The 18,493-nt window shown below is 45.2% G+C and overlaps 1 protein-coding gene across 2 annotated transcripts in view; it reads left to right on the top strand.

Moving 5' to 3' along the window:
- Positions 1-18,493, top strand: part of cdh23 (cadherin-related 23) — a 533,293-nt gene that overhangs the window by 484,521 nt on the left and 30,279 nt on the right. For both annotated transcript variants that reach the window (XM_055661759.1, XM_055661758.1), the window contains exons 39-48: positions 3,948-4,128; positions 6,346-6,479; positions 7,553-7,762; positions 9,266-9,373; positions 10,045-10,147; positions 11,590-11,715; positions 13,522-13,725; positions 15,346-15,807; positions 17,294-17,410; positions 17,898-18,122. In XM_055661759.1, the coding sequence (XP_055517734.1) occupies positions 3,948-4,128; positions 6,346-6,479; positions 7,553-7,762; positions 9,266-9,373; positions 10,045-10,147; positions 11,590-11,715; positions 13,522-13,725; positions 15,346-15,807; positions 17,294-17,410; positions 17,898-18,122 (1,870 nt within the window). The remainder of the gene's footprint in view (positions 1-3,947; positions 4,129-6,345; positions 6,480-7,552; positions 7,763-9,265; positions 9,374-10,044; positions 10,148-11,589; positions 11,716-13,521; positions 13,726-15,345; positions 15,808-17,293; positions 17,411-17,897; positions 18,123-18,493) is intronic.

The following is an 18,493-nucleotide window of genomic DNA, read 5'->3' as shown; positions in this document are numbered from 1 at the left end:
GAACTGTTTTGACTATTTTACTGTTGTAATGTTCTTTTTACAAACCATGTTCTCGGGGTATCTAAATCTAAATTGTATTAGTTATTTAAGTCATGACATCGGATGGAAGCTGCATACCAAATCTCGTTGCGCTTATGTACAATGGCAATAAAATATATTATTATTATTTATTATTATTATTATATGCAGTTTGTACCAAGTAAATACTTTGATGCAAGACACAGTGGGACTGTATAGGACCGCATTTAGAGTGTTGTATGCAGTTCTGGTCACCTCATTACCAGGAAAGTTGTGCAGAATTTGGAGACGGTGCAGAGGAGGTCGACTAGGATGATGCCTGGACTTGGGGGGAATTAGCTTCAGGGAGAGTTTGGACAGACTAGGATTGCTTTCTCTGGAATGCCAAGAGGTTGCTAGAAGACCTAATAAATGTATCTAAAACTATGAGAGGCATAAATAGGGTAGACACTCAGAACCTTTTCCCAGGATGAAAAAGGTGAATTACTAGAGGGCAGAGCTTCAAGGTGAGAGAGTCAAAGTTGAAAGGAGATGTGCGGGGCAGAGAGTGGTGAGTGCCTGGAACTCGCTGACTGGGCCGGTGGTTGAGAGATGCAATAGTGGCATTGATGAGACTTTTGGATAGGCATGTGGATATGCAGGGAATAGAGGGATATGGATTTTGGGCAGGCAGATAAGAATTAGTTTTGGCATCATGTTCGGCACAGACATTGCTGGTTGAAAGATCTTTTCTTGTGCTATACGCTTCTATGTGTGGGAAAGAACTGCAGATGCTGGTTTAAATCGAAGGTAGACACAAATTGCTGGAGTAACTCAGTGGGACAGGCGGCATCTCTGGAGAGAAGGAATGGGTGATGTTTCGGGTCAAGATCATTTTTCAGACTGCTTCAGATTGCAGACTATAGCTATGTGATATCAAATTGATGTGAGTGAGGTCTTCAGTCTGCGCCCCCAGAACTCACTGATTCAGTTTGAGTTTAGAGATACAGTGTGGAAACAGGCCCAGTCTGAAGAAGGGTCTCGAACCGAAACGTCACCCATTCCTTCTCTCCAGAGATGTTGCCTGTCCCGCTGAGTTACTCCAGCATTTTGTGTCTGTCTTCTGTAATTTTCTGTGTTCCACAGCTCTTGGAGATTCTCAGCCCATCCTACCTTAGGATGACTAAGATAGTTGACTCAGATGGTACAGAATAGATTTTCAGAATAATACCTGGGCTCCAAGGGTTAAGTTGTGGATCCCAATGCTTAAATTAGGAGAGATTGCACACAAAAAAGATTAGGATGAATTTGGGCTGAATTCTCTAAAATTTGTTAGATCAGGAAGTGCAATGCTCAGATTATTGAAGATTAAGAGGATACATAGAAATTATTTCCACTAGTTGGGCAGTAAAAATAGAGAATTTAAAACAGGCCTTTGAGCAATGTTATAATGTTAAGGGGCTGTCCCACTTGGGCGACCTAATTGGCGAGTTTAGAAGAGTTTGAAAAAATGACATGTTGAAGACCTCCTTCAACTATGTTGAAGACCAGCTTCGACCTCCTTCAACTATGTTGAAGACTAGCTTCGACTAGCTACGACTAACTTCGGGAAAATTGGACACCGAATAGTGGAGAATGAAGACAACCTCCTTCGATCTCCTTCGACCTCCCTTCGACTATGTTAAAGACTATCTACGACTACCTTCGACTACCCTCGATTACCTACGACTAACATGCCGACCTACAACAACCTACTACGACTAAACCTACGAGTAATAAAAGTATCGATTTTTTCCATGGCGACCTTTTTTTACTCGCGGGCATTTTTTAACATATTGAAAAAAACGCCACAGCCTAGCTGAGGCCTCGAGTACGCGGAGACCACTCTCGAGCACGAAGGAGAGTTACGAAGACCTCCTCCGACCTCGTGTCGACCATGCTGCGAGTATGAGTCGAGGGCAAACTCGCCAGAACTCGCGGATTAGGTCGCCCAAGTGGGACAGGCCCTTCAGGAAATACATCCACGTATTGGGTGGGAGAATTCTGGAAGTAATATCTACAAGTTACACTTGTTACTAGTCCATTGTAAAGTGTCCCATATCCAAATGTCTTGTGTCCACATCCAACCACAGCTGCTGCCTGGCCTGCTGAGTTCCTAGAGCTTTGTTTTCAGTGAAGATCAATGTATTTTGTTAATCAACCAGGTTAAGGGAAAAGATGGTAGGACGAGGGGAGGAATTGAAAACAGAAAATGAAGACAGGTCACCGTTTAGCAATGGACTCACTCAGTTGTACGAATGGCTTCCTATTCGAGTGTACCTGCAACAGGAGCAAACACACTGTCCTGGCATTTTCACTGTTACTCGGCTATTCAGTTCCTTATCCCGGCATTATCATTGTTACTATGCTATACCATTCCATATTTTTCATTAACTGTTCTTTTCTGTGGCCTCCTTTGGTGAGTTTGGTATTTTCATATCAGATTGGGAAGGATTTACCATTGGTGAAGGGGGACTTATAGACTCATTGACATTATGCCGGGCAATATGATTACTGCAAACACTGCCTGTGATGCAAGTTTGAAAATCAAGCACACCCATAATCTCTGACCTCTCCTGGCCTCTCTCCACCATAAGATGCACAGTGGGGCAGGGGTCGAGAGACCTGACTACAGGTGCTGTCTGTACCGAGTATGTACGTTCTCCCCGTGACCTGCGTGGGTTTCCTCCGAGACTTTTGGTTACCTCCCACACTACAAAGACGTACAGGTTCGTAGATTAATTGGCTTGGTATAAATAAGATAAGATAAGATAAGATAAGATACATTTATTGTCATTTGGACCCCTTGAGGTCCAAACGAAATGCCGTTTCTGCAGTACATACAAACACATAGACCCAATAATTTACATAAACATCCATCACATTGCTGTGATGGAAGGCCAAATAAACTTATTTCTCCACTGCACTCCTCCCCCCCCCCCCCCCCGATGTCAGAGTCAAAGTCAAAGCCCCCGGCTGGCGATGGCAATTGTCCCGCGGCCATTAAAGCCACGCCGGGTGGTGCAAATGTAAATGGTCCGCAATGTGTGTAGGATAGTGCTAATGTGCAGGAATAGTTGGTCGGTGTGGACTCGGTGGGCTGAAGGGCCTGTTTCTACGCTGTATCTCTAAACTAAAACTGAACCAGTGAGTTCTGGGGGAGCAGGCTGAGGATCTCACTCACATCCATTTGTTATCACGTACCTGTAGTCTGCAGTGTGTTGAAATGCAGCAGCTAAACCCCATCCTAATTGACCAAGGCACGAGCAGAGAGTTGGTACACCACAGAAGTATCTGCAAGTTCCTTTATGATGCAACTTGCATAACGAAATGACGGGAATTACTAAAAAACAGAACATGATTTACTGGAGGTAAATCTCGTAACAGCACCGAGTTTGAACGTTCTCCCCGTGACCTGCGTGGGTTTTCTCCGAGAACTTTCTCCGTTTCCTCCCACACTCCAAAGACGTACAGGTTTGTAGATTAATTGTCTTGGTATAAATATAATAATGGTGCCTAGTGTAGGATAGTTAATGTGAAGCAATCGCTGTGAGCCAAAGGGCCTATTTCCGCACTGTATCTGTAAACTAAACAAAGCTGCAGCATTTAGCTACAACCTTGTATTGAGTTCAAAGGTACCTTACACATATATGTAATATATACACTACCACTTGCCCTTAATAAATAAATAAATCCATGCAATCAAATCAATATCACTTCTGAAATTACCAAAGGTGAACAAAAGTGCTGGAGGTCTTGTTTTTGGTCCTGCTGGGGGTCCACAGCCCCCTCCTCACCTGGAAAACCAGGTGGGGGAGATGGTTTAGTTGCCAACTATCCGACCATGGAGCAGGTAGCACGGGATTACATGGTAATGCAATAATATGAATAAGCATTTTCTCCTGTTGTAGGTGATCGTCAATGTGAATGATATCAATGACGTGGTCCCGAGGTTTCTTCACCCTTACGAGGGACCATTCGATATCACCGAGGGTCAGCCCGGGCCGAGAGTGTGGACATTGCTGGCAGAAGATGAAGACTCAGGACCCAATGGCCAAGTGGAATACAGCATCATCGCAGGCGATCCCCTGAGTAAGCTTACGCACATCGACACAAAAAGCTGGAGCAACTCAGCGGGACAGGAAGCATCTCTGAAGAGAAGGACTGGGTGATGTTTCGGAGGTTACACAGAAAAGCTGGAGAAACTCAGCGGGTGCAGCAGCATCTATGGAGCGAAGGAAATAGGCAACGTTTCGGGCCGAAACCCTTCTTCACACTGGGTGATGTTTCGGGTTGAGACCCTTCTTCAGTCTGAAAATCTCGGAACGAGACACCTGTATAACGCTTTTTCAGATTGAAGAAGGGATTCGACCCATTCCTTCTCTCCAGAGATGCTGCCTGTCCCACTGAGTTACTCCAGCATTTTGTGTCTATCTTCGGTTTAAACCAGCATCTGCAGTTCCTTCCTGCACATAGGTTCCTGCATAATCAGATGTGCAGTGGATTAAATGTGGGGACTAGTCCATGATCCACACCTTGTGTAAAAAACAACAATGGTTTCAATATAAAATCTTTAGCTTTCGTCTCCAGATTGCAAAGTGGTTCAGACAAATAGCATGACTGTCCTTTAGGGGAAGCTAGCTCTGTGGGTGAGGGAAAAACAAGGGAGAGGTTTGCTGAAAGAATGATCTGAAGCAAGGAGACCAACTACTCTGTCACAATAGGAGTGAGGAAATTCTGTAAGCAACATGGTTCAGAGATCCTTTTCCAACTCCCAATTTCTTATAAGTTTAAGCAGATGCTTCGGAGAGAACTTCCGCCAAAGTGACGTACATGTAAATGCAAGCAGAATCTGTTCACCAAATTCAATTAAAACATTTGGTTTGTTATTATTGGCATGTGTAATGTGGTACAGTCAAAAAAACGTTGCTTCCCTGCTATCCAAGCAAGTCGTACCATCTACATTAATCTAGTGCAAGAGAGGAAATGAAACGGAATGCAGTATAAGAATTTTTTTTTTAATGGAGATAATGTAGATATAATGGCCATGACAAGGTAGATTGGGAGATCAGGAATCCATCCTCAGCTTAAGAAAGGTTAGTCCAAGATTCTGGTAATAGTTTGTTTACTCTTGTGTCAGACGATGTAGCTCGCTGTTGGCTTCAGTCCTCGTCCAACATGTGGACAGAATTGTCGCCCGAAGGGTCACTGAGTGCATCGTGTCGTCCCATCCAGCGATCGGCACAAGGAGGCTTCAATCATGATCCCTGCTGATAATGGCGAGGAAGAATTTGCTTTCAACCTTTTGTATCTTCTACCCGATGGGACAGGGGACAAGAGAGAATGGCCAGTGTATGAGCAATTCGTCGTTATGTTCGTCACTTTCTCAAGGCAGGTTGAGGTTATACAGGTGGAAGCTAGCTTGTTTGATGGACTGGGCTGCACTCACAACACACTGCAAATTCGTGCAGCCTTGAGCAGAGCAGTTACCATTCCAAGCTGTGACGATAGGTAGTGTGCCAGTGTCCAAGGGACTTTGAGTCTTTGGTTGGAGAGGAGAAGTGTTGATGGTGTTTTGGTAGCACACTCTTGAGGTTGGCCTGGTTGAAGTTCCCGGCTGTGATGACCAAGGCATCAGGGCTATTAGTAGCAGTACATAGTTCATCCAGTCCACATGGGGTGGGAAATACACTGCAGTTAAACAAACTCTCTCAGAGTGTGTATATCCCACAGTCAGTATCACTAAATTGGTTCAGCCCACCATTATCGTGCTTGTGAGAGCTTGCCTGTGTAAACTGGATGTGGTCCTGATACTACAATCTGACTGCACTATTGTCACTTCTGCGGTAAAGTGTTTGGGATGACCAGATGCCCAGAAAGCTGCCATGAAAGTTTCTTACATCATATAAACATAGAAAATAGGTGCAGGAGTAGGCCATTCGGCCCTTCGAGCCAGCACCGCCACTCAATACGATCATGGCTGATCATCCAAAATCAGTGACCCGTTCCTGCCTTCTCCCCATATCCCTTGCTTCCGTTAGCCCTAAGTCCAACTCTCGCTTGAATGCGTCATGCAAATGAAGAATGCAAATGCAAGAGATTGTGAATGAGGAGACAAGGCAGGTTTTACAATTTTACAATTTGCAAAATAGTACAAAATGTAAGAAAGAATTATGATAAGCAGGTTGTGGTCCATCAGTGGGTAACCCGCAGGAACTTCATGCATGGTTTATCTTGCATGTACTGAGGATTGTGTAAGGGGAACGGAGGTGGGTTTATTTACTAAAATTCCCATTGCTTGAACTTCAGATGAGTTCATCATCTCTCCAGTGGAAGGGGAGCTGCGTGTGAGAAGAGATGCAGAGTTAGATCGGGAGAGTGTGGCGTTTTATAACATAACCATCATGGGCAAGGACAGAGGAACGCCACCGCTCAGCAGTACGGTCAGTCAGCACGTTTCTGCTCTCAGCTCCTTGTGTTCATCAATGTACAAAATATTCCGTCTTAGTCACCATCTTAGTCACTTCCGGACATAGACATGAGCTGTGGGCACTCATTGCCATCAGGCACCGGCTTGGATTGTCATGAATACTGCGCAATACCTTCTTAATGCGGCACGTTGGCGCAGCGGTAGTTGCTGCCTTACAGTGCCAGTAGACCTGGGTTCGATCCCGACTATGGGTGCTGTCTGGATGGAGTTGATACCTTCTCCCCGTGACCTGCGTGGGTTTTCTCCAAGATCTTAGGTATCCACCCACACTACAAAGACGAACAGGTTTGCAGGTTAATTGTCTTAGCATGTGTAAATTGTCCCTAGTGTGTGTAGGATGGTGTTAATGTGCGGACTTGGTGGGCCAAAGTGCCTGCTGCATCTCTAAACTAAACTAAATTAATGTCCTCATCCCATTGTGTAAGATGTCGAAGGACTCTCTCCTCACATTCATCAATATATTTTTTTATTTTCCTTTAATTACATTCTCTCTTCTGTTTTCTCTTTTTTCTTCTCTTTTATTGTTTATCATTTTCACCTCATTTTTAATCCGATTTTCTTCCTGTCTTTATTCTTTCTTTTCTTTTTTTCTTTCCCTGCACTCTTTCCTAATCTCTTCTTTCCTTGCCCAATGGTGCAGTAGTAGAACTGCAGCCTCACAGTGCCAGAGACCCCGGGTTCGATCCGAACTGTGCTCGGGCGCTGTGTGTGGGGATTGTGTGTTCTCCATGTGACTGCGTGGGTTTTTTCTGGGTACTCCCATTTCCTCCCACATCTCAAAGACGTGCAGGTTTGTAGGTTAAATGCTCTTTGTAAATTGCTCCGTGTGTACGGGGTGATACGTAAGTGGGATAACATAGAACTAGTATGAACGGGTGATCGATGGTCGGCATGGACCCAGTGGGCTAAAGGGCCTGTTTTCATTCTGCATCTTTCAACCAATCATCGGCCAGTCCACGGACAAATGGTTTTGTTGTGTATTTAATGTTTCTCACTGATTCTGCTCTTTGGTTGTGTCCCATGTAGGTACTGGTTGCAGTCCGTGTCCTGGATGTTAACGATAATGATCCCGTGCTCCAGAACATTCCACGCAACTGCACCATCAGTGAGAACACTGCTGCGTCCACAAGTGTAGCCAGGGTGCAAGCCACCGACATTGACAGTGGCCACAACGCCCTCCTCACCTTTCACATCTCTGCTGGAAACATCGATAACACCTTTTTTATCAATGAAACAGTTAAGTAAATGATTGCTGTGGATATCGCATAGAGTCATACAGCCCAACTTGCCCACATCGACCAACATGTCCCATCTACACTAGTCCCACCTGCTGCCGTTTGGCCCATATCCCTCCAAACCTGTCCTATCCATGCACCTGTCTCATTGCTGCTAAAGGTTGCAATAGTCCCTGCCTCAACTACCCCCTCTGGCACCTCGTTTCATACACCCACCACTCTTTGTGTGAAAATGTTACCCTTCAGATTCCTGAAAAATCATTTCCGCCCTCACCTTAAACCTATGTCCTCTGGTTCTCGATTCAGAATCAGAATCAGAATCACACTTTATTCCCAAGTATGTTTTGCAACAAACGAGGAATTTCATTTGCCAGGTCAGTCATACAGTTAAAAGCAACATCTTAACATGAACATCCACCACAGTGACTCCTACACATTCCTCACTATGATGGAAGGCTAAATAAAGTTCAAGTCTCTTCCTCTGTCATGGGCCTTGAGCCCCTGTTGACGGGATGATCTTAACTCTCGTAGCTGGCGGCATTTTGGCCCTCCCCCACTCAGGTCAACTCTGTGCATCTACCCGATCTATTCCTCTAATGATTTTATACACCGTCCAACTGATCTCCTCCTCTGATGATTTCATACACTATTCTTCTCATGATTTTATACACTGTATTTATACTGAATTATATTGCATGATTTATATTCATTGTTAAAACACACACACGCTTCTCGTTCACCACTCACTTGCTGATCTGGTTAATCAACTTTAGTTCCCGGTCCAAAGTGGCGCTGATCCGTGACCAAATCCCTCCTGGTGCCACCAGCCAGCATCTTCCATTGCTCCAGTCATGGCCCGATTACTCTTGGGCCAGGTTGCTGGCTCCATTCTCATCACCCAGTGCCCTCTTCGCACGGAAGCCCAGTGCTGCGTAAAGATCTATCCAAGGGTCGGCACCTGTCTACACCCACACAATGACTCTGTCACAGTGACGCCCCTGCTCCCAGCCTCACCTTTTGAATTCTTCACATGTCAGGCAGCATCTGTAGAGTCAGAAACTGTGGTTAATGGCCTTTTTTCATGACCTGTTCAACCTCAGTTTCCATCCAGAACTGCTCTCTGATGAACAGCGATGATAGACACAAAATGCTGGAGTAACTCAGCGGGACAGCAGCATCTCTGGATAGAAGGAATGGGTGACCCTTCTGAAGAAGTATCTCGACCCAAAACATCGCCCATTCCTACTAACCAGAGATGCTGCCTGTCCTGCCGAGTTACTCCAGTGCTTTGTATCTATCTTTTGTGTAAACTAGCATCTGCAGTTCCTTCCTACACTCTGATGAACAGTCTCTGATCTAAAACATCAACGCTGCTTCCCTCGATGTACAGATGCCACCTTGCGCTGTTCAGCATTCCTATCATTTTCCATCCGTCACAGTATTTTGCTCGTGGTTAGTTTAGTTTCTTCACTCGTCTTACTATCTCCTGTGACTAACCTTTCAGATCGGTGTCATCTATGTCAACCGGCCCCTGGATCGGGAGCAGACCGCTGAGTATCGACTCACTATCACCGTGAAAGACAGTCCGGAAAACCCAAGACATGCTCGAAGAGTAATTATGATAAACATTATTCATATGTTGTCCAAAAGTCTGTAATATGCTCTTCCCATTAGAAGTACATCAAAGATGCTACGTACCTTAATCACTATGATATACCTATTTATTCATAGTGTATACATGGAATCTTGCAATGATACAACACACGCAGAGTTTTCAAATTAGTTCTCATTCTCAATGTTCTGTCCATGTCCTTGTACATGTTTGTCCATCATGCATTTGTTGAACTTCCTTGTGACTGTTATTGTTGAGTCTAGTCTGCCTGCACAATCCGTCACCACAACTTGCTCAGTGAAATGAAAATCTCTTCATCAGCCTATTTGGCCTGAAACAGTATGAAAGGATACGACTTGATGAAGAGCTAGAAATATGTTCAGAAGGAAGTGAAAGTGTAAGGTAGTTGCGGAGTTTTGGAAATGGAGTTAATGAAAGATGACTTCCATTTAAGCTGTTCCACACCTTGGAACAGCTGGTACGTACCAGAAATAAATGTGGATTTTCGTACCAGCTGTTCCAAGGAGTGAACAGAGTAGAATTTCTTTTAAGATGGACTTATTAGAATTGGTAGGTCAAGATTTATAAAGCCATCCTTTCAACCAAATCTGAGCAATTGCATTCCTTATGATGAAGTGTGTGTGCTCAGAGTGTTGTCTCTGTCTTACCAGGATTCCGATTTGCTGATGATCACCATCTCGGATGAAAATGATAACAGACCCATATTCACCCAAACTTCCTACCAAGCTGAAATTACTGAGAATCCAGAAGCAGGTAGGTCTTCAGTTAAAACAAAAACGGACTAAACTTTCAATATTCAACTCTTCTCACACGGCAACTTTGTCAAACACCAACTTGCATCGTGTAGCACCTTAAGACCACCGGTGTGATGGGGGGAAAGGCGACCACTTTGCAAGATTTTCATTGTCACTGTGTTTACAAGACTCTTGCCGGCAAGTTCATATGTCAGTTACGTTAACTCAGTGGGCTGAAGGGCATGTTTCCACCCTGTATCTCCAAAAACTCAAAAAATTCTAGTGCAATGTTATTTGAGGTTTTAATATTGGCTACAGAATATTACAGATCATCCCAAGTACTACTTAACGTGGCACCTCATCTGAAAGTGTTTACCCAGCACTGCAGCCAAAGGACGTGTTGAAACATAGTAGACAATTGTTTTTCCTTTAGTCAGCCTCCATCTATCATCTGCCTGCTTTGAACTCCTTATCCGCCCCTCGCTCTCCCCTGCCTGACTCCTCCAGTCTGTTTTCGTTCACCCCTCCACGATGCATCAATCACCTCTGGCTCCTGCGTGACCACTCACCCTATCCTCTGTACTAGCAATCTCCTCTCTCCTCTCTCAATCCCAATGCAGGGTTTTGGCCTGAAGCCTCGACAATTCTGTTACCCCCCCACAGATGCTGCTCGGCCAGCTGAGTTCCCCCAGCAATTTGTCTCTTGTGTTGAAGCATTGATTGATTCCTCAAATCCAGCCATTTGTCACCACTGGTATCTTGGTATGATTTTGAAGAGCAGATTCTCTCCAGTGTGCTAAGCAAATATGAGTCCCCCCCAGCTGCATTAAAGTGTATGCACTCCCTCAGAGCTAAACATATCGTAGCCAAGCCTTTTGACTCTTCACCCTCCTGACTGAGAGACAATAATGCTTCTCCAAAAAACCTATGGGATCTTAAAATGTATGAAGGAACTGCAGATGCTTTGGTTTACACCAACATGTTGCAGTAACTCAGTGGGACAGGCAGCATCACTTGGAGACAAGTAATGGGCGACGTTTCAGGTCTGAAGAAGGTTCACGACCCGAAACGTCACCCATTCCTTCTCTCCAGAGACGCCGCCTGTCCTGCTGAGTTACTGCAACATTTTGTGTCTATCTGTGGGATCATAATAGTGAGTTTAGCATCTTGTCATATTGAATAATACTCTGCCCTGTACGGAAGCCAAGGAAACTGATCGATTTAAGCCAATGATCCTATTACATTTCACCCTTTGTCGGAGCTTTTTCTGCCAGGGCATTGCTGAATCATTTTCTTGCTTCCGACAGTGAATACCTGGTACATTTAATAACTGCTTTGGTTCCGAAATTACACGTCTTTTGTTCCACAAGAACATCGTTTGCAGATACCTTCATTATTCGTGCAGAAGTCACAGAGTGAAGGAATTTGACTGAAACCAAGACCTCGTTGTCTATGTTGCAGGTGCATCAATCACCCTGATGAATGGGCCCATTTTAGCCATCGACCGTGACGAAGGGCCAAACGCTGTGGTTAGTTACCAACTGCTGGGGAACAGGTCCGACTTCTTCACTGTTGACAGGAACACAGGTGAGTTATGTCCCTTCAGTCCCACGGAATAGGAAAGCAAGGCTTGTGCTCCGTCCTTAATACATCCTCCAGAAAATGTCCTCAGATGTCAGATCCAAACTGATTTTCTAAGGCCCACTGATTGTTAAGCTGACAAATGTCGCTTCCATTTTACCAGCAGGGAACAGCAAGACAAGAGGCCAATTAATCTCTCGCTGGCATTATTGACTGGGAAAGGGCCAAACAGTTCGATCTTGCCTTTAATAAAATCGGAGAAATTCACAACACAGAGGCATCTCATAGAGTCCATACCGACTGAAAAAGAACAGTAGGCCAATCCCACTTGCTTCAAAGAAGGGTCGTGTCCTAAAATGTCACCACTCTATGTTCTCCAGAGATGCTGCCTCTCCTGCTGAGTCACTCCAGCGCTTACAGCATATCATGAGCTCCTCTGGGTTTGTTTCAACTGTAGAGAGTGTTTCTGCCTCCACCACCTCACCACTCCTTGGCTGATAATTTGTCCTCATCTACCCCTTCCTCCCATTTATCTCAGTAGTACGCCCAATCCCTGCCATGTGAAGTGAATCCTCCCATTCACGCTGTCCGGGGCAGCACAGTGGCGCAGCGGTAGAGCTGCTGCCTTACAGTGCCAGAGACCCGGGTTCGATCCTGACTGGGGTTGCTGTCTCTACGGAGTTTGGACATTCTCCCTCTGACCACGTAAAGGTTTTGTTTTGGGTCTCACACATGTCTGGATTAAATTCCACCCGCCACCATTCCACACAACCTCCAAGCTGATCTACTGTACATCCCACAGTAGTCTTGGACACCTTTCCTCACCAACTACAACACAACCAATGTTCATGTCATCTACAAACGTACACATCGTATGCCCGACATCTCATCAAAATAATTTATATATATATATATATATTACAAATAACAAATATCCCAGCATCCATTCCTGTGGGATGTCACTAGTTACAGTTCAAGCCAGGAAAACACTCATCTACCTCCCTTCTATCCTGAGCCAATATGAGGATCCAGTTTGCTAATGTATCTCTAATCTCTGATGCCTTGATCTTATGGACGAGCCTCCTATGTGGGATTGTGTTCCTCACCAGTCACTAGAACTCCCTACCTATCGGCCGTGGCAATATCTTCACGCAACTCATGGATGCAGCTCACCGTAACCTTCGTGATGACAGTTCAAGACAAGCAGTAGATATTGGTCCCGGCAATGATGCCCACATCCTATTGGAGAATAAGAAAATAAATTGGAAGAATCAAATCTGTTTACAGAATTTAGAAATTGTCCAGCCAAAATATTTATCTTATAGAGTCATACAGCGTGGAAACAGGCCCTTTGGCCCAATTTGCCTGCACCAATCAACATGTCCTATCTATTTCCTATTTTCCTATCTATTTCCTATCATTTCCTATTTTTTCCTTCGCTCCATAGATGCTGCCGCACCCGCTGAGTTTCTCCAGCAATTTTGTCTACCAACATTTCCTATCTACACTAGTCCCACCTGCCTGTATTTGGCACATGTCCCTCATAACCTGTCCTATCCATGTACCTGTCTAATTGTTTCTTAAAGGTTGCAATGGTCCCTGCCTCAACGACCTCCTCTGGCAGCTCGTTCCATACACCAACTACCCTTAGAGTGAAAAAGTTACCCCTCAGGTTCCTGGTAAACCTTTTCCCCATCACCTTAAACCTATGTCTTCCGGTTCTCGACCCCCCTACTCTGGACAAGAGACTGTTCTTAGATATTAAACTGCTCAGATTATTTTATTGAGTCTCGTGCTTTCAATGTTTTTTAGGGATGGTTTCTATGACACCAGGAAAGACAATCGACCGGGAGTCTTTGCCCAGCGCTCACCTGGAGTTTACCTTGATAGCAGAAGACATTGGCCTGCTGAGAAGTGAAGCTGACCTTATAGTAACCATCCTGGATCAAAATGACAACGCACCAGTCTTCACCCCGACTGCACTGACAGTACATGTTCGGGAAAACAGTCCCTCAGGTGAGAAAATCTTATTACGGTTCTATGTCAATGAATTGCTAATGGCCGTGCTGGACACTTAGCTAAGGTCAGATACACTGGAAGGCGACTCCCGATTGTCAAAGCTGCCACAGCCAGAAAAAAAGCAGTTTTTATCCACGAGTAGTTGCTCTAATCAACAGCCAACAATCTGTAGCCTCCTTTTGATCTGGTATTTTGTTGGTTCACATGCTTGATCAGTGGTATTTTATCATTAATGTTTTATTATTATGAATGTTTCGTGTTTTCTGTGTCATCCGTAACTGTCACTGTGTGTCATGTGGTTACTTGTGCACGGAGCACTTAGGCAAATTCCTTGTATGTGAATACTTGGCCAATAAACTTATTTACTTACTTATACCATGGAAGGAATGTGTTGGGATTCTGAAAGTTTCCATGATTAGGTTTCAGATGAACTGAGGTAAAGTGCAAAGCTTTGCTATCCAAACTGATGAGGTATACTCTGCATGAATATAATCAGGTCAAACTCAAGTACAATAGGCAGGGCAAAGGGGAAGATGCAGAGTATAGTTCTCAGCGTTAAAGCGCATCAGTTCCACAGACAAAGTCCAATAATCACAATGGGGTAGAGGTGAATCAGACAGTACCCCAGCTTATGGAAGGACCATTCAGATAACAGAAGGGAAGAAGCTGTCCCTGTATCTGGTGGTACGCACCTTCAAGCTTCTGTAGCAGGTATTTCTGCTATAAAACCGCATCCTAAAAAACCTTGTGTTATACAAAATCTTGTTATAAAAAAGTTGTGTCAATGGGGCGAAGAGGTTTCAGACTCAGAATAACAAAATTATTTTTCCTGCAGGATTTAAAAAAAATAAAGATATTTTTAATGGCCGGCCGTAAGTTTATTTTGTAACTGCAACCTAAAAATGCTCATGGCTGTATGTTACCTTGTTCAATGGTGTTCATCAGTCACATTATACCCACTCGGGGAAACTACCTGCACTAAGTTGGAAACTATTAGAAGGACAAAGGGAAAGCTCCATCTCCAATCTTGGGCTTGGATGTCAATGAGTGTTTTGTTGCCACAGCTCAAAGACTGTAGGTGAGGGAAGGTCTTCCCACTGTGGTTTTTCACCCTCTTTTGATGAGAGGTCATTCACCTAAACCAGTCATTCACCTCTCTCCCCACCAGTGCCAACTGACCTGTTTCCATTATTTTCTATTGATATGTTATCTACCTCTGGCACTGCTTTCCCCCCTCACTTCTCCTGTCGTTCATCTCGTCTCGCCCTTGTGTTTGTTCAGCAGTTCCTGTGTGAGCCCTTGTTGAGCACATGAACTCTGAGTGACCCCATGCCCAATGGATGCTCAACTCCCCATGCCCTACTGAGACCTACGTGTCCCAATTCTAGTTGAGGGGGAAAAGTATATGAAACGGTTCACAAACAAGTTCTAGGCCCCTTTAATGAGCATTCCAGCTAGTCTTCTTTAGATGAGAACTCTTCGTAATTGCATTTTTTGTAAAGTTGATGGCAACGTTGCATGTCGATGGCCGAAACTTTGTAAACTGTAACAATTCACGCTGTTCTTCTTAAATATCTCAGAAATGTTGTGTGTTTACACATTGTTTGTGTGTTTTAGGCTTCAGTATCGTTCAGGTGATAGCCACGGATGCCGACACAGGTGTGAATCAACAGCTGAGCTACCGAATCGAGGGGGGCGCCCAGGATAAGTTTCTCATTGACCCTCCCAGTGGAGTTATCAAGGTGGCCAATGGAGTAACAATAGATCGAGAAGAAAAGGGCTCTTACACAATAGTGGTGGTTGCGATGGACCAAGGAACTCCGCCATTGTTGGCTAACGCCACTGTGAACATCATAGTAGACGATGTCAACGACTGCCCTCCCGAGTTTGTGAACCCGGTGCAGACTATCAGCATCAGTGAATCGGTGACAGTCGGGAGCATCATAGCGAACCTTACAGCCATCGACCGTGACCTCCGACCTCGACTGGAGTACTACATCATCGGGATTGTTGCGAAGGACGATGCTGACAAAGTGTTGGAGGAGCAGCAGAGAGCTTTTGACATCAATTTTCAAACAGGTAAAGTTTGCACGCAAGCTCCACAAGAGAAAACGTACACCGACTCCCAACAGCCTCTGAGCCTGGAGTTGCAGTGCGGTGAAATGGGATTGTTGGCTGGCGAAGTGAGTGGAGTCAAGTCAAGAGTCAAGAGCATTTTATTGTCACGTGTCCCAGATAGGACAATGAAATTCTTGCTTGCTGCAGCACAACAGAATATGTAAACATAGTACATAACGGGGGAAAAAAATGTTTAGTGTGTGTATACACACATGCACACATACTCAATAAATAAATAAATATAGTGCAATAATAATAATAGTCTGTTATAGTTCAGAGCTTATTTGTTGTATTTAGTAGCCTGATGGCTGGAGGGAAGAAGCTGTTCCTGAACCTGGATGTTACAGTAAGGTCATTTACTCTAATGGGGCTGTACGAGCTAATTCAAGAGCTCTCCCGAGTTTAAAAAAAAATCAAACTTGTGGAAGCACATCGAATGTACGTAGCAGGTACGTCGCAGCTCGGGACGTCTCTTAACGGCTCGTAACGCTAACGGCAAGTACTCGGGAAACGCGGTAAGCTGCGGACGACTCGTGAAGATTTTTCAACATGTTGAAAAATGTCCTCGAGAGCCTCGAGTACCTACGAGCGGCTATTACCGTAATTCTCCGAGTTCGAATCAGGGAAACTCGGGAGAACTCTTGAATTAGCTCATACAGTGGGACAGGCCCTTTAGTTCCCTGGACTTGGACATAGAGTCGTACATAGTGGAAACAGGCCCTTCAGCCCAACATGCCCATTCCGACCAACTTGCAACTGCATCCGCTCCTGCTTGTATTTGGCCCATCTATCTATACATACCTAAAACTCTGATCTTGTTATCTTCCGGTTTGAGTGGTCTTTCTATTTGTGCAAAAACAGTTCTATGATTTTTCTCCAGTTTACTCAACGTTCTCCTGCGCTGCGAATGCACCAAGTTTTGTTCCAATCGGTTGAATGTCGTAAAAGTTAGCGAGGTTTAAAACAATCTTAAAAACCACGTGTGCGCAGATTAATCTCTTCTGCCGTTCAGCGCCGCACGGATTAGTCTCTTCCCCTGTCACTCACCGGGACGGTCCGCCCCTTCCTGCGCCATCGCATCTTTACTGGAGCTGAGAATGGGCGGGGGAAGTTTCCGACCGGACACAATTTTCGGAGGGACCCCAAGCAGCCCAGCCCCAAGCAGCCCAGCCCCAAGCAGCCCAGCCCCATACAGCCCAGCCCCATGCAGCCTAGCCCCATGCAGCCTAGCCCCATGCAGCCCAGCCCCAAGCAGCCCAGCCCCATGCAGTCTAGCCCTATGCAGCCCAGCCCCAAGCAGCCCAACCCCATGCAGTCTAGCCCCAAGCAGCCCAGCCCCATGCAGCCTAGCCCCATGCAGCCTTCATGTGCGCAAAATTTCGAATTGTAAACATGCTGTGGAAAACGTTGATGATCCTTACTGATGTTCTTGTTTCTTTTCAACTAGGTGCTGTATTTGTAAGAAGGCCTTTGAATCGGGAACTGGTAGCGACATATGAGCTCACTATATCAGTTCATGACAATGCCAGTGAAGAGATCACTCACTCTGTCAGTGTGCCCAATGGTAAGGTTTTCACATTCATCACAAGTATTTAACGTTCAACATTGCATTTATTTACAGAGGGCGTTACGGTGGCGCAGCGGTAGAGTTGCTGCCTTACAGTGCTTACAGCGCCAGAGACCCGGGTTCGATCCTGACTACGGGTGCTTGTCTATACCGACTTTGTACGTTCTCCCCATGACCTGCGTGGGTTTTCTCCGAGATCTTCGGTTTCCTCCCACACTCGAGAGATGTATAGGTTTGCAGGTTGATTGGCTTGGTTTAAATGTAAATTGCCCCTAGTGTGTGTTGGATAGTGTTAATGTGCGGGGATCGCTGGTCGGCGCGGACTCGATGGGCCGAAGGGGCTGTTTCCACGCTGTATCTCTAAACTAAACTGAACTAAAACTAAGCACTACAATCAATCTGAACAAGGGTCCTGACCCAAAATGTCACCTGTCTATATTCTCCAGAGATGCTGCCAACACTTTGATGTATTTCCTTGTTTCAGCGAAGTTGACTGTGAACATCCTGGATGTGAATGATAACCCTCCACGATTCAGACCGTTCGGGGTGAGGATTTTCACGGAGAGGATTCTGGAGGGAGCAAGGAGTGGGACGACGCTCCTCTCTGTGTCTGCCGTAGATCCCGATAAAGGCCCCAATGGCCAGATCAGCTACGAGCTCTTGAACCTTCCTCCTGGGGACTACATCAGGCTGGAGGATCCAGCTGCAGGTGAGAAGGGCAGGCTAATATAATGAGCCTCCATGTCAACTCGACCTGAACCACTATCTACCTCATCGGGGACTCCTCGCACTATCCTTGATCAAACTATACTGGCTTTAAGGGTCTGTCCTACTTTCACCACCAAATTCATGACCTCTGCCGAGTTTGCCCTTGACTCATACTCACAGCATGGTCGTCACGAGGTCATAGGTCGGTCGTGATGCTAGTCGTAGGTACTCGTGGCATCAAGTAGGTCGGGCCGTTTTTCTATCCTGATGAAAAATGTCCACGAGTAAAAAAGGTCGTGAATTAGGTTGTGAAAGTGGGACAGGCCCTTTACCTTGCACTAAACGTTATTCCCTTATCATGTATCTGTACAC

This window comes from Leucoraja erinacea, chromosome 34 (genome assembly GCF_028641065.1).
Source record: "Leucoraja erinacea ecotype New England chromosome 34, Leri_hhj_1, whole genome shotgun sequence".
In the NCBI taxonomy this organism is placed as follows: domain Eukaryota; kingdom Metazoa; phylum Chordata; class Chondrichthyes; order Rajiformes; family Rajidae; genus Leucoraja; species Leucoraja erinaceus.
Note: the sequence above shows the minus strand (reverse complement) of the source record. Positions and strands in the feature narration are given on the sequence as shown.